The sequence below is a fragment of the Passer domesticus genome, chromosome 20 (assembly GCF_036417665.1).
Source record: "Passer domesticus isolate bPasDom1 chromosome 20, bPasDom1.hap1, whole genome shotgun sequence".
Classification (NCBI taxonomy): Eukaryota; Metazoa; Chordata; class Aves; order Passeriformes; family Passeridae; genus Passer; species Passer domesticus.
The window spans coordinates 4640101-4652731 of NC_087493.1; the positions used below are offsets into that span (position 1 = coordinate 4640101).

The window sequence follows — 12631 nt, forward strand, 5'->3', positions numbered from 1 at the left end:
GCCCTGCCGAGGGAGCGCCCGGCACCCCCGGCTGAGGGCAGCGCCCGCGGGCCCGGCGCGCCCCGCTGGGGGGCGCTGTCCCGCGCACACCCGCCGTGGCTCTCCTCAGCCGACCCATCCTCGGAGCGCCCGGCGCCCCCGGAGCGCAGCGGGCCCGCTCGCCTCGCCGCCCGCCGCGGGGCCGCCCTGCGCGCTCGGGGAAGGCGAGCCCCGGCCGGGCGGAGCGCGCTCCCTGTCGCGACAGCGCCGGGCCGGTCGCGACCCCGTGCGGCCCCGCCCCGGGTCACGCGGGGGCGCGCCGCGCCAAGTCTCGCGAGAGCCCGGGCTGGCGAAGATGGCGGCGCTGTGCGAGAGCTTCACGCTGCGCGGGCCGGGCCCCGGCGGCGGCGGCCCCGGGCTGTGCCTGGAGCCCGGCCCCGGCCGCGACCTCGTGCTGCTCACCGAGGGCGGCCGCGCCGCCACGCTCTTCAAGGTACCGCGCGCGCGTGCTGGGGGGCGGCCCCGGCGTGGGGTGTGCCGGGCCGGGCCGGGGCCGCGCTGCCTCCCGCGTTCCCTCTCCCGGCCTGTCCGGCCGGGCCCCGCTGTCCGCTGCCGCCGGCCCGGGCGGGGAACGCGGGAAGAACGGCTCGGGCCGGCCGTGTCTGCCCCTGCGCTCCCCGCTGCCCCCGCTCCCTCTGCTCGGGAGCGCGGCGCGGCTCCGGCGCCTGTGCGTGTATTTCTCCTTTTGAAAGCTGATGTGCTCTGTCCGTTCCCCGTCCCAAAAAATGCTTTCCCGAAGCCACAGCAGCGTGTTCCCTCAGTGCCAGGTTCTGGGCTGTCCGCTCAGTGTCAGCTGCAGGAAGACTTTAGCTTGCAGCACCTGAAAGTGAAAATGTGTTCTGGTCTCTGTTATTAGTAGACCATAATAAGAAACTTTAAGACAAGTATTTGAATTTCTGTGTTTAGTTGACTATCACATCCCCACGGTTGGGGATTGTTGTGACAGGACAAGCAGGAATGGGCTTAAACTGACAGAAAGTAGGTTTAGATTAGATATTGGAAAAAATTTGTTCCCTGTGAGGGTGGTGAGGCACAGGGTGCCAGAGCAGCTGTGGCTGCCCCTGGGTCCCTGGCAGTGCCCAAGCCGGGTTGGAGCACCCTGGACAGTGGAAGTGTCCCTGCCATGGCAGGGAGTGGGACTTGGTGGTCTGCAGTCCCTTCAGCCCAAACCATGCCAGGATCTAGGTGGGTTGATGGTACAACCTCCCTTGGGTTGTTTATTCTCACTGCCAAGACCGTATGTGACAACACAACTGTGTTGTAAATACACCCAGTGTGCTCTGGAGGGAGGAGAGGGGCTCCAGTGCCCTCGGCTGTGAATCACACAGAGCAGGAGCTCAGGCTGCAAAATCCACTGCTCTTGGTCCCAACAACTCACCTGGAAATGGGAAGAGAAAAAGCACAAGTGTGTGTGGTTTTGTTAGTCAGTAAAAACAAATCACACTAGTGATAAAATGAGTATTTGCCCTTGGAAAAAGCCATGCCTTGTGCCTGTGCTTCACGACATAACCCCTTCAGACTGTTACAGGTGAAAGTTATTTCTTATGTGACAAGAAATCTAATTAATGTAGAGTTCTTTCCTGTTATTCTGAAATTGTTGGTGTTAGAGGTGGAAACAGGAATGCTCAAGAGGAATTTCTGAGTAAAGCATTTCCATATTTCAATATTCTCACTCAGGTCAGAGGTGGCTGCCTCACATTTCCTTTCTGTCATGAGAGAATCCCCAAAGTGATCTTGCACGTGTTACATGTGAACTGCATTGTGTTTGTTCTGACTGTAGATTTCGGATCAGAAGCCCCTGGGCTGTTGGTCATTTAAACATGGGCAGACTCTCACCTGTCCTGTGGTGTGCAACTTTGAAACCCACGAGTACATTGCAGTTCATGACGACAAGGTGAGAGCCCTCATCCTTCTAGAGAGGGACAGAGGAGTGGGTGGGTCCTCCTGAGGGAATGGAGGTGGGAAAAACCAGCAGTGTGACATTTCTGGGTGCAATGTGGGGAGCCCTCAGCACACTGGTGAGCTGAGCAGGGTCTGCTGGGCACCATGGCCTGGTGGCCCTCAGGCACAGGAGATGCTCAGTGCCTGGTGCAGGCGCTCCCTCAGGACGAGTTACTTCTGTTACAGCCTGGGTGGCATTTGTTATCACGGTACTGGAATGGTTACAAAAGTTCACACCCCATCCTTGTTTTCTTGCTCGTTTCACAGCTTAAAGTTTCCCTGTGTTTATGTAGGATTTGCTTAGATCGTGCTGAGCCTTTGGCTTTTCATTGCTGTTGATGAAATGTCACTCTGGCCTTGCATTGCTTGTGAAAATCAGGCCATCTGTATCTCACCTGTCTCCATCACTCTGATCCACTTTAATTCACAGTTCTGCTGTGTCTTTTTCTTTATTCTCTCCTGTCCTTTCTTTCCAGCTCAGGATTTCTGAGCTTGGTTTCTATTCCTGCTGTTTCTGCTCCCCCCCAGGGCAGTTCCCACTCAGCTTGCTATGAATGCTCCCTGTGTGTTTTCCTCCTGGTGCAGGTCCTGGTATTTTGAGTGCTGAGAAGTCTGTGTGTTACTGTTTTACCTAAAAAATATACTTCTCTTAAAGGTTTTAAGAATATGGAAGAATGAAGACATGAACTTGGACAAAGCCTTTAAAGCAACAGTAAGTCTCCTTCAGCTTTTCTCTTTTATGTGTTTTGGATTATTGTGGAGGTAAAAACTGCTCCAATTTTCATAGTATTGGCCATATTACATTTTAGCTTACCTTGTGCTTCATGATGTTGTGGAGTATTGCAAGTATTCTGACTTTATAATCAGAATATTTCTCTTAAAGTGATTTTTATGCCAAGGCCAGCATTTCTGAGGACTTTCTAATTGTGTTCAGTCACAGATCTTCATCTTCTGCTGGTTGATGTGTTAAACATCACCTTGTGTGTTGCTGTAGCACAGCTGTATGACCTCCTGACCTTGTTATGTATTTCCTGATGTGATTCAGGAATGTGATGCTCATCAGGACATTTTCCTGGCTTTTTTTTGGGTAGTAATTTGCATTATTTGTGGCATTTCAGCAAATCGGCAACATTCAGATCTACGTTTCTAAGCATCTTAAAGATTCATAATTTTTCTGTTAAAAATTTATTGGCAAAAGTGAGAATAATGAACCAAGCACTCGGTTTTCAGGGTGGTGCAGCAGAGAACAGTTTGTTTTTGCTCTTGCAGCTCTCAGCAGATGTGTACAGGATCCACTCCCTCCCCCGGGGCGGGCCGCTGGTGCTGTTCAGGGGAGGGGCGGTTCGCACGCTGGATGTGCTCTTGGAGGCCCCTCAGCAGGAGATTGAGGACCTCATCTCAGCTGAGGTCATCAGGTGAGTGGGGCCACTTTGTGGGGTTCTCGCTCGGGGGAAATGACTGTGATGATCAAAGTTGTTCCCTCTTTTGAGGGGATGGGGGAAAATCAAAGACCGAGATCATGGAGTTGGGTGTTTTCTCCCAACACTTTGTTTTTAAAATCTTAGAGTTATTTATAGAGATTTCCTAAAAATCAGAAGGTGCCTAGTGTGTAGTGATATGGCTTTATGTATAAACCTAGAATTTGGAGGATGTTCATCCAGCTTTCTGATTTTAGGTGGAGTGGAGCTTTCATGGAAGGCCAACAACCTGTCATAATTTTCATTACTGAGAAAGTGAGTTAAATACTTTTTATTTTAAAAACTCTCATAGCAGGACACCTCAGTGCTTTTTTCAAAATCCATCACTGCTTTCATTTGATTTTAAGCGCTTTTAGTGGAAACATTATCCTGATTTAATCAACACAGCATTAAATGGAAGTTGTGTTGCATTGGGCTCTCAGAACTGCAGAAAACAATTAATAAGATGAAGTACAGTAGACATTGTGTGACTCTTCACCACTCATTGTGAAGATCTTTTGAATAGGATGTATGTTTCTAAAAAAGGAATTATACATGAATCTGTCTTTATGCAAATGCTTCTTCCTGTAAATCCATTTGTTGAATCAAATAAGAATTTTCTTTACTTGTTAGTCTGCAGACTACTCCAAATGATTCTGTATGTCCTATAGAAAACACAATTTCCTAATTTTCACAACATCCAGAGTTAAGCAGTACTGATATCTGAATTTCTGTTATATCATCTTTGTGTAAATTAAAGGAAAATTTTCTTTTTTTTTATTTTAGGATAAGGATTTTTTTATCTACGTACAGAAACCTAAGCTGGGTAGTCTACACAAATACAAGCTTGAACAACAGAAACTAGCCAGGCCACAGCGTTTCACAGCACATTTAACAAACCAAACTGTCACACTTCTGTGTTTGTGTAAGTTGTATTTGTTAATGGGTTGTGATAATGAAGCAAAGAATTGTATGAAAGGGCATACATTTTCATTTTTATTAAATTCTGTTTAATATTTTTAGTTTTTTAAACTTTCTAAAACAGCTAAAGTAGTAATGAAAGATTCCTGGTACTTTAATGGTAGCAAAGGCCAACTGTTCCTACCTGTAATCACTTGTACCCTGCAGATCTCACTGCACCTTTATTGCTGTACTTTTATTTTGCTGCTTTGGATTTTAAGTCCCTTAAATATCCTGCATTAATTCTTCTTTCGGCATTAACTGGATATTGTGGGGTTTTTTTTAATGTCCTTTTGCCATATGATATCAAACAGGTTTTTTCCACCAAAAAAAATTGGAAATGAGTGATTATTTTTTTTTGACAGATTCCAGTGGCTGTGTATACCAGGTTCTGATACCTCTACAGCAAGATACTGAAGAAGAAGAGAAAGAAGAAGTTTTGTCCAAGTCACTACTACTAAAACTTTCAGTATCTGGAACTGTTCTGAAAACAGCATCTTTAGTTGTCCTGGACAAAGACCACATTGCAGTGTTGGGCAGTCTGCCTTCACTTGGGCCAAAACCCAATGGTAACTTGAAAAATCATTTTAAGATATTGTAAGGTCTAAAGTTTCCTTGGGCAAAGCACTGGGTGGGAAAATTGTGCTCTTCCCTGGAAAACCAACTTTTCTTCGAATTGAGATTTAACCTGAGTGATGTAATTCCTAATGCTAAATACTGGCTGAGCTGTTTTGAAACAGTTATTTCTGTTTCCTGCAGCTTTTGTAACTGAAAGTAGCAAAGGCAAGTGTAGTACTTATATTGCTTTTTGGTCTTATCTATCTGTTACTTCCCTCAGAACTTCTGACAATATGGAATACGAAATTTCAGACGTTGCAAACCTCAAAGGAGCTGCCCATGGGGACCAGCGGCCAGGTAAAGCTCAGCCTTGGCTTTGGGGTCCTTGAGCTTTGTGCATTGACAGCAGGGAAGGGGCTGCAGAGCTCTGCTGCTGCTGCAGGAGCAGTAATTGCAACTTCTGCAGCAAAATTAATACTGACCAGTTGATGAGCACTTTGTCAGAATATTCATTGGGAGAGTGGTGGCCTGTAGGAATTTCTGTGATCGTTTAGTACTTGGTCACTTCTCATGATCATTATTACTTGGTGTGAATAAAATCACTGAACACAAAACCCAGCAGTGTCTGTGCTGTTCAGGCAATTTACAGTTGAAGAACTAAATGATTCTATGAACACCTGAGCAGCACTTCAAGCTATTCAAGAGTCAAATAGGTGAAATGACACCTAAGGAATAAATGCAGTAGTGAACCAGAACAGCTGACTGCTTTTGTCTTAAAATTGCACAAGAGGACACTTAAAATGTGACATTTTCAGAGGACTTAATGCCTTGGAGCAACCACTATATTTTAGGATATACCTGGAAAAATACTCAACACTTGTCATTTCTGCTGCTAACAAAGGTTAAATCTACTGAAAATCATTTAAAATAATCTGATCACTGACTTCCAGTTGAAGTTTACAGTAAGGAGTTACACATGAGTGCAGGAACTCACTTTTCTGCTTATCTCATTTATGATACATTTTAATATTTTGCAGTTGTGGTGTTATGAGGAAAAATTTTTTCTAATTCATGGGAAAGTGCTGACTGTAATTATGTACAAGTGTGAAACATCATCCTTGGCAGCCGCTGTGGGAAAGCTCAAGGACAGTCAAACCCTTGGTAATTTTTTTTTTTTTTTTTACAATTACAATGAAAAGTTTTTGTAAAAGGAAGATGTCTGAAATTGTATAAAAATTATTTTAATACAGTCCTATAAAATTAATTCATTGAATCTAAACAGCTTGAAGCAACTTCACACTGTACTGTGTTTCTGGCTGCTAAATTTACTGATGCTGGGAACAGCAAAGCACCCAAATGTCTGAATTTATTGTGGCTTCACTTAACCTGGGTTGTCATTCAGATACTGGAATTACTGAGAACACTGGAATGCTGGTGATGAATGCTGTTTCCTAAAAAGTATTTTTGAAGAGTTTGTGGTTGGATAGGGCAATGTCAAACCTTAGTTTGTGAACTTCAGTTTAAAATTGTAGTGTCATAGTGGTTTTAAACACTGCAGTGGTAAAACATTGCAAGTAATGCTCAGGATAAATTGTGTAATAACTTACTTCTCTGGTTCCCAGAGGCAAAATAGAGAAACAGTATAAAAAAGGTCATAAAATTACCCGCTGCTGAAATAAAACTGGGAAATAAAATTGGCATAAAATCACTTGCATTATAGTTTAGAAAGTATCTGTTAGCATAAGAAATTGATGCAATGTTCATACTTCAACAAATGTGCTGTAAGTGTTACCTTAATGTAGTTTCATTCGTGTGTTCCAGAGGTGTCCTCGTTTGTGGACTGGAACACCCTGGAAGATGAAGAGCTGGTGGTTTCCCTTCAGTCCCAGGAGTCTGTAGCTCTGAAAGCAGAGTCCAGAATAAATGTAAGTTAGCATTAGGGTCGTTTGAGGTTGTTTGTCTTGTCTCTTCCCCATGCTGCTACTCTTAGGTGTTGCAGCAGAAAGAAATTTCACTTTATCTGTTCCTGATTGTTTCTAACACTGTTTCTGGAATTAGAGTTAGTAATTATAGTCTGGACAGCAAGTTGACACGTGAAGTGTCCTTTCATCTTGCTTGAAATCCTGAAATATTTTGGAGCTGAGTAATAACTCTGCTTTTCTTCACCACAGTTGAGATCAAGAGCGAGCACTGTTGCTGAACAGTCAAGGACATTATCAGTTGGGGAGCTCTTGCTAAAACTCAAAGTAAGTAACCCAAATATCCCCAAGTAGTATTTAGGCACTCTCAGGATATTCTAGGTGTCTCTTAAGCTGTTACCTCTTTCCATGTCCTCTTGCACATATCAGGTTGACCAAGCTGCATTGAGCAGGTGAGATGAAGGATATTGTTATTGTCATTATTGGGCATGATGAAATTAAGTTTTGTCATAGGAGTGTGTTTTGAGAACTGTACATGGCTTATAACAGCTGAGTTCTGGAAACTTGCACACATTTGTTCATTTTTAATGACAGTCTCTTACAGTAAATAGGGGAGGATGTTTCACTGAACTTTGCTTGTTTAGGTTCTTATTTATGGCCTTAATTTTGTTGAATGCATTTTGGCCATAGGAAGTTGGAATTGTCAGGAATTCCACTGAATTCCTGGAATTCCACTAAATTCAGCAATAAGCTCTTTAGTTCCTTTCTAGAATTTGCTGCAAGTGCTGTGATAGGTCACACAGGAAGGGAAACTTACCTACAGTTCACCTGTGGCTGCACACCTTGGTATGGTCACTGATGAAACAGGTGATTAATCCATGAGCAGTTACTGCTTGCTTGAATTCAGAGCAAGGAATCTCCTCATTTAGCTCTTTCATGCCTGAGAGAATCTATCCTATCAAAACACAGAGTGGTGAGGGATTTCTGTAAATTTTTGTAACTTGAATTCCAAAATAGGTCTGCTTCTACTTCCTCTAATTAATGCCAGGGTAGCTCTCAAATGTGTGCCTTGTACTTCTGAGTTGCACATTATTTGTCTTTTCCAGGGTGCTCCTAGTTTCATGTTGGAAGTTGAAATGAAAAAACTGATGTCAAGAGCACCGACCCTAGATCTGCAAGCCACTATTGGCTGTGTGGTCACTGCTGTTACAGACAGATGTAAAGAAAATCCAAAGTACTACCCTCAAAATTTGCTGCAGGAGATCGTTGAAACCCGGGACTTCTCCTACAGGTAGTGACTCTGCATTTTTTAAAGTGTAAGGAGTAGTCTTTAAAATTAAAAAAAGTAGAAATAAAGTTCTTTATAAGCTGCTCTTGACTTAGCAGAATTTAGTAGGAAAGGTGTTTATTTTCTGATGAAGTTGGTGTTTTACATAAAAATCCATCTGGGGAGGAAGATTCGTACCACTGCCTTAGTCGCCAGTGTAGTTCTCAGTGTGAACTGTGCAACCCATTAATTTTATATTCTTGTAGTTTATGTCCAGATTTAATGGCTGTTGCTTTGGAGAAAAAAGACATGCATCTCTTACAAATCTGCCTAGAACGGTTTCCAGATATTCCTGAAGAGATTACTTATGCTTGCCTGACAGCATTTTTAAGGTAACTCGAAATCAGTGTCTCCTTTTTTCTTCACCAAATTTTAGTCTGTTTTTGTTTTCATAATCAGCTTTGAAGAGTTCATTATATGATGAACTTGATGGCATTGCTGATTTTAAAGCTAATAATTAAGTGTTAAATGTCTGAATTTTTTTTCTACAGCATGAGTGAAGACCATCTTAAAAGTATGGATGTAAATCTGGATTCTGTCATCTGTTACATCGATGTTGAATTGAACGATATGGAAGTTAAGAGTGAAATTCTAGAAAATGGTTTCAGTGAAGAGATGGACCAGGACATGTGTGATACCAAAATCCCAAAGGAGAGCCAGAGAGATGGTGAATCCTGCCCTGTTGGCCTTCAGAAGGCAGCATTGCTGTATCCTCTGCGTGGTGAAGGGAAGCCAGAGCCTTGCACGTGCTGTGGATGTTTATATTTGGTGTTGCCAAAAGGCACATCCTCTGTTGCTAAAAGTTTCAGTTCTCATAAGAGCTGTTCCTGCTCAGTAGAAAAGCTGTTTAAAATATGAGTAGAAACATTTAGCTTTTAGAATGTACCAATTTAAACTTAGTTTTGTTACACTTCTGCAGTAATTTTTCTCTGCTTAAGAGAAAAGGTATCAGTGCTTTGGATATTTGCCCATTAAAACACACCAGGCAGTTACACCCTTGCAGTGGACAGAACTGTTCAAGTTCAGTCTTTCATAATGGTTCAGTTGCTGTAGATATTTCATGATAGAAATAAGATTCAAATAGAGCTTCTCTCAAAAACCTGGAGAGATATTTTCTTTAGAATTCACTCTGGTTTGTAGAAACTGGTATTTTTCCTGCAATGTTATTCCCTTAATAGCACTGCACAGAAATTCTGTTCTCCATTCAGCTTACACTGAAACATTTCTTTTGCCTCACCTGAAAAACCTTCCAGCTCAACAAGCTATTGTAAGTATGTTAACATTAAAAAGTGTAAAAGCACTTATTATTTCATGGTGAAGGAAAGGGATGAGATTTTTTTCTATTATATATGAGAAATTCACCATTCTTTCAGGAGTCTGAATAACAAACTAATGCATGAAAATGAAATCAGGATGCCTAATAAGATTTAATATTAAGGAATATCACATTTTTCCATATGCTTACATAATTTTCTTGATATTTCTAGTAGTTCCTTATTTTAGAAGATGTAAGTAAGAAACTCTCTTTATGACCCAGCATACATGGAAGAAGTTCATATTCTGTTAGCAAGTAGTAATACCTTCCCTTGCTTTAGATGTTTTTAAAAAAAGGAAAAAGACACAGTAATTTAGTCAGTCCTATCAGGAACACAAGTTTAGAAAATATGAGGAACAAACTCTCTATAATCCCAAATGTAATACAAATCTAGATCACCTCAGTTTAGGAAAAAACCCACCAAACTCCCCTGTTTCTCAAGATCTGAAATATAACTTCAAGAACTATGAGTGTACCTGAGCATATGTGTGATTTTTCCAGTGATTTTAGAAAAACCCCACACATCAAAACAAAGTTGATCCCAGCTCTGACACATCCCCTGGATCAGTGATTACCCCTGAATGTAATTTACTCTGAATATTGCTGAGAATCTTCAAAACATCCAGCTGTGGGTGGTGTAAGAGAGCCATAAAACTTGTTTGTAATGTGTAGTATACAGGCATCTATGTTGCATTCAAAAACAAAAAATAAATTTATAAAAACCCTTATGAGTATTACCACGTGCAGGACAAAATCCCTTGGTCCATTAAACGTTTGTCCTTTACAAATGTTCTGACTTTTCTGCTTTCAGCTATTTCTCAGGTATTTGTATTACCTGTATGTGAAATGCAGTGAAAAAGTGAACACCACTCTTCCTGGAATACGCTCTCCCACGATAAATCAGGTGAGCAGCTCATTCTGTGAGCTGTGCTTCCTTCTCTTTCTGGGGTGTGTAACTGTGAGGAGTTGGGAATATCTAAAATCAGCTGACCTCTGCATTCATTCTACAAGGACCTGTCAGTGTAACCTGAATGAAGTCAAATGTAACACTTTAACAATCAAAATGTAAATATACCTTAAAATATGCCTGAACATATGAACCCAGGGCTTTTAAAGCCAAATATGTGTTATTTCCAGACTGGGAAGTGTAAGTGGACTTTTCTTGTTTGTCTTCAGATCATGGATTGGATGTGCCTGTTGCTTGATGCTCAGTTCACGGTCATGGTGATGCTTCCAGAAGCAAAGGACTTGCTTTCAAACCTGCATAAGTTTGTGAGAGCCCAAGTAAGTTGCATCTTCTGGGATAATTATTTGATTTTCAGTTGCATTGAGAATATGGATGTGAGAACAGGGGGAGACAGACAACAACAAATCATGTCTGTCCTCCTCTGTATGCTCCTTCCTGAGAATGAATTGCAGTTGCCTCTGTCTCATTTGGATTTCAAAAGCTGCTTTATTTGGTTTAAATATCTTAAACTGTGCAGAACCACAGATAGTTGCATAGTATGATGATGTATGAAAAAAAGTGTGTTTTACTATAAATGTCTCTGTTTTCTTCTTTTCAGGTACGTTTCTACTCAGAACTCAACAAGATTGAAGGAAGTTTGCGGGAATTACAAAGACTGAACCACCTGAGAGAATCTCAGACCTATTCTATTGAAGTGCTGGAAATCATTTGAATTTGAAACTCATTAACACATTTATTTTGTATTGATTCCTTTTATGACAAGGATGTATTAGCACTCCATATTGGGGCTGTCAAAAGTTGTTTTCTACATAGGAGGAGCCTGGTTACTCTGTAGCTACATGGGAGTTGTAAGTTTGAACCTTGTGTATTAAAATCTCTTTTTGACTGGATGAGAAGATGGATGTTTGCTTATATTTTCTGTAGAATTTTGATATGTGATCATGAGAACTTCCTAGAATACCACACGATTCTTGGCTGCACACAAGAGGGTTGTGGCAGAAGTGCTGGGGGCAGAACTTGCTGTCTTGGGCTGCGTGACTTGGAGGAGCTGCACACACAGTTAAAAGGCTCGAGTCACTCTGGAAGGTGACATCTTTAGTTGTGTTTGTACACTGTCAGTGCCAAATGTATGTAGAACTCTGAAAAAAACCCTGCAGCAGCAGCTGAAGATTTACAGAGGGGAATTTCTTAGCACTGGTAGTAGTTGCTTTCAGTATCTTGGACAAGAAAACTTACCTTGAATTTAATATAAGAACATTCTTCCCTACATCAGTGTGTTTTCTGTAAGTACTTTTTCAACTACTGAACGCCTCAACTTAGTTAATGTCACCTATGCTGCTTGAATTCTAGCATTTCAAAGTATATCTTAGATTGATTTTGATTCTCTTTGAAATACAAAGTGATGAACTAAAGTTTTATGTAGACAACATTTGTTGAGGATTTTACAGGTATCTTGACTTATTCTTCTGATGAGGCATTCACTTAAAGCTGACTTGTTACAAGATACTTGTGGGACTCTTCATCTGCAGTAGGGAAAAAGGGGACAGAAGCATAATGCTGAATTTCCTGGAGTCAAGAATAAAGTGGATTGTTGGGGACAAGATAATCAGTACATTTTCAGAACAGCAAATACAATGTTATTTTTACTATTTATGTGATGGAATATTGGTAGAGTTCAGCATATCAGTATATTAATATACTTTGGTTTTCATCATCTAAATAAAATGATGATTGGAACTATATTGAATTACCTCAACAAAAGTCATGTAAGCCCTTCCTTCCTACACCTGACTTCCAGTCTGCTGCTGAGCTCTAGTGTAACGTTACTCAGCAACTCTGTGGTGGCTTTGAAAAGTGTACGTGGAACTGATTTGAGAGCTGAACACCTGAATACAATTCCTAACACAAGTTATGAAATAGTTTGGGGTGAAGGACTGGACAAAAGCATCTCAATAATTTAAGCAAGAGCATATGCTCACTTGTGCTGAATGCCACCCAGCTGTAGCTTAACTTCTTTCTCTTATCCTTGGAGAAAGGAGCCCAACCAGAACAGCTTGGAACAACTGGGCTGTTCATCTCCATCTGTACAAAGGATGGAAGCAGGGTAGAGCTTCCACCCAAAAATTCCTCCTCCTGCTATATTCAATT

The 12631-nt window shown here is 41.8% G+C and overlaps 1 protein-coding gene and 1 long non-coding RNA gene across 2 annotated transcripts; one reads left to right on the plus strand and one right to left on the minus strand.

Moving 5' to 3' along the window:
• The first annotated feature begins 309 nt into the window (after positions 1-309).
• Positions 310-11373, plus strand: NOL11 (nucleolar protein 11). The gene is made up of 18 exons (XM_064395254.1): positions 310-472; positions 1820-1933; positions 2636-2692; positions 3250-3395; positions 3656-3713; positions 4224-4362; positions 4763-4966; positions 5236-5312; positions 5993-6116; positions 6777-6880; positions 7127-7201; positions 7981-8165; positions 8408-8533; positions 8693-8908; positions 9390-9468; positions 10328-10420; positions 10693-10800; positions 11082-11373. Exons 1-18 carry the CDS (start codon positions 335-337, stop codon positions 11193-11195), a joined length of 2157 nt encoding a protein of 718 aa, XP_064251324.1. The 5' UTR covers positions 310-334; the 3' UTR covers positions 11196-11373.
• LOC135284033 (uncharacterized) lies at positions 8691-10695 on the minus strand. The gene is made up of 2 exons (XR_010349582.1): positions 10592-10695; positions 8691-9044 (listed from the first exon to the last, which is right to left on the minus strand). It is a non-coding gene; the product is annotated as an uncharacterized LOC135284033 (long non-coding RNA).
• Positions 11374-12631: the final 1258 nt, after the last annotated feature.

Excerpts from the sequence above, each read along its gene's own strand:
- NOL11 (XM_064395254.1), top strand. The coding sequence starts at position 335 with ATGGCGGCGCTGTGCGAGAGCTTCACGCTGCGCGGGCCGGGCCCCGGC. Across the intron at positions 3,396-3,655 it reads ATCTCAGCTGAGGTCATCAG|GTGGAGTGGAGCTTTCATGG; the intron begins GTGAGTGGGGCC and ends TTCTGATTTTAG. Across the intron at positions 10,421-10,692 it reads GCTCTCCCACGATAAATCAG|ATCATGGATTGGATGTGCCT; the intron begins GTGAGCAGCTCA and ends GTTTGTCTTCAG.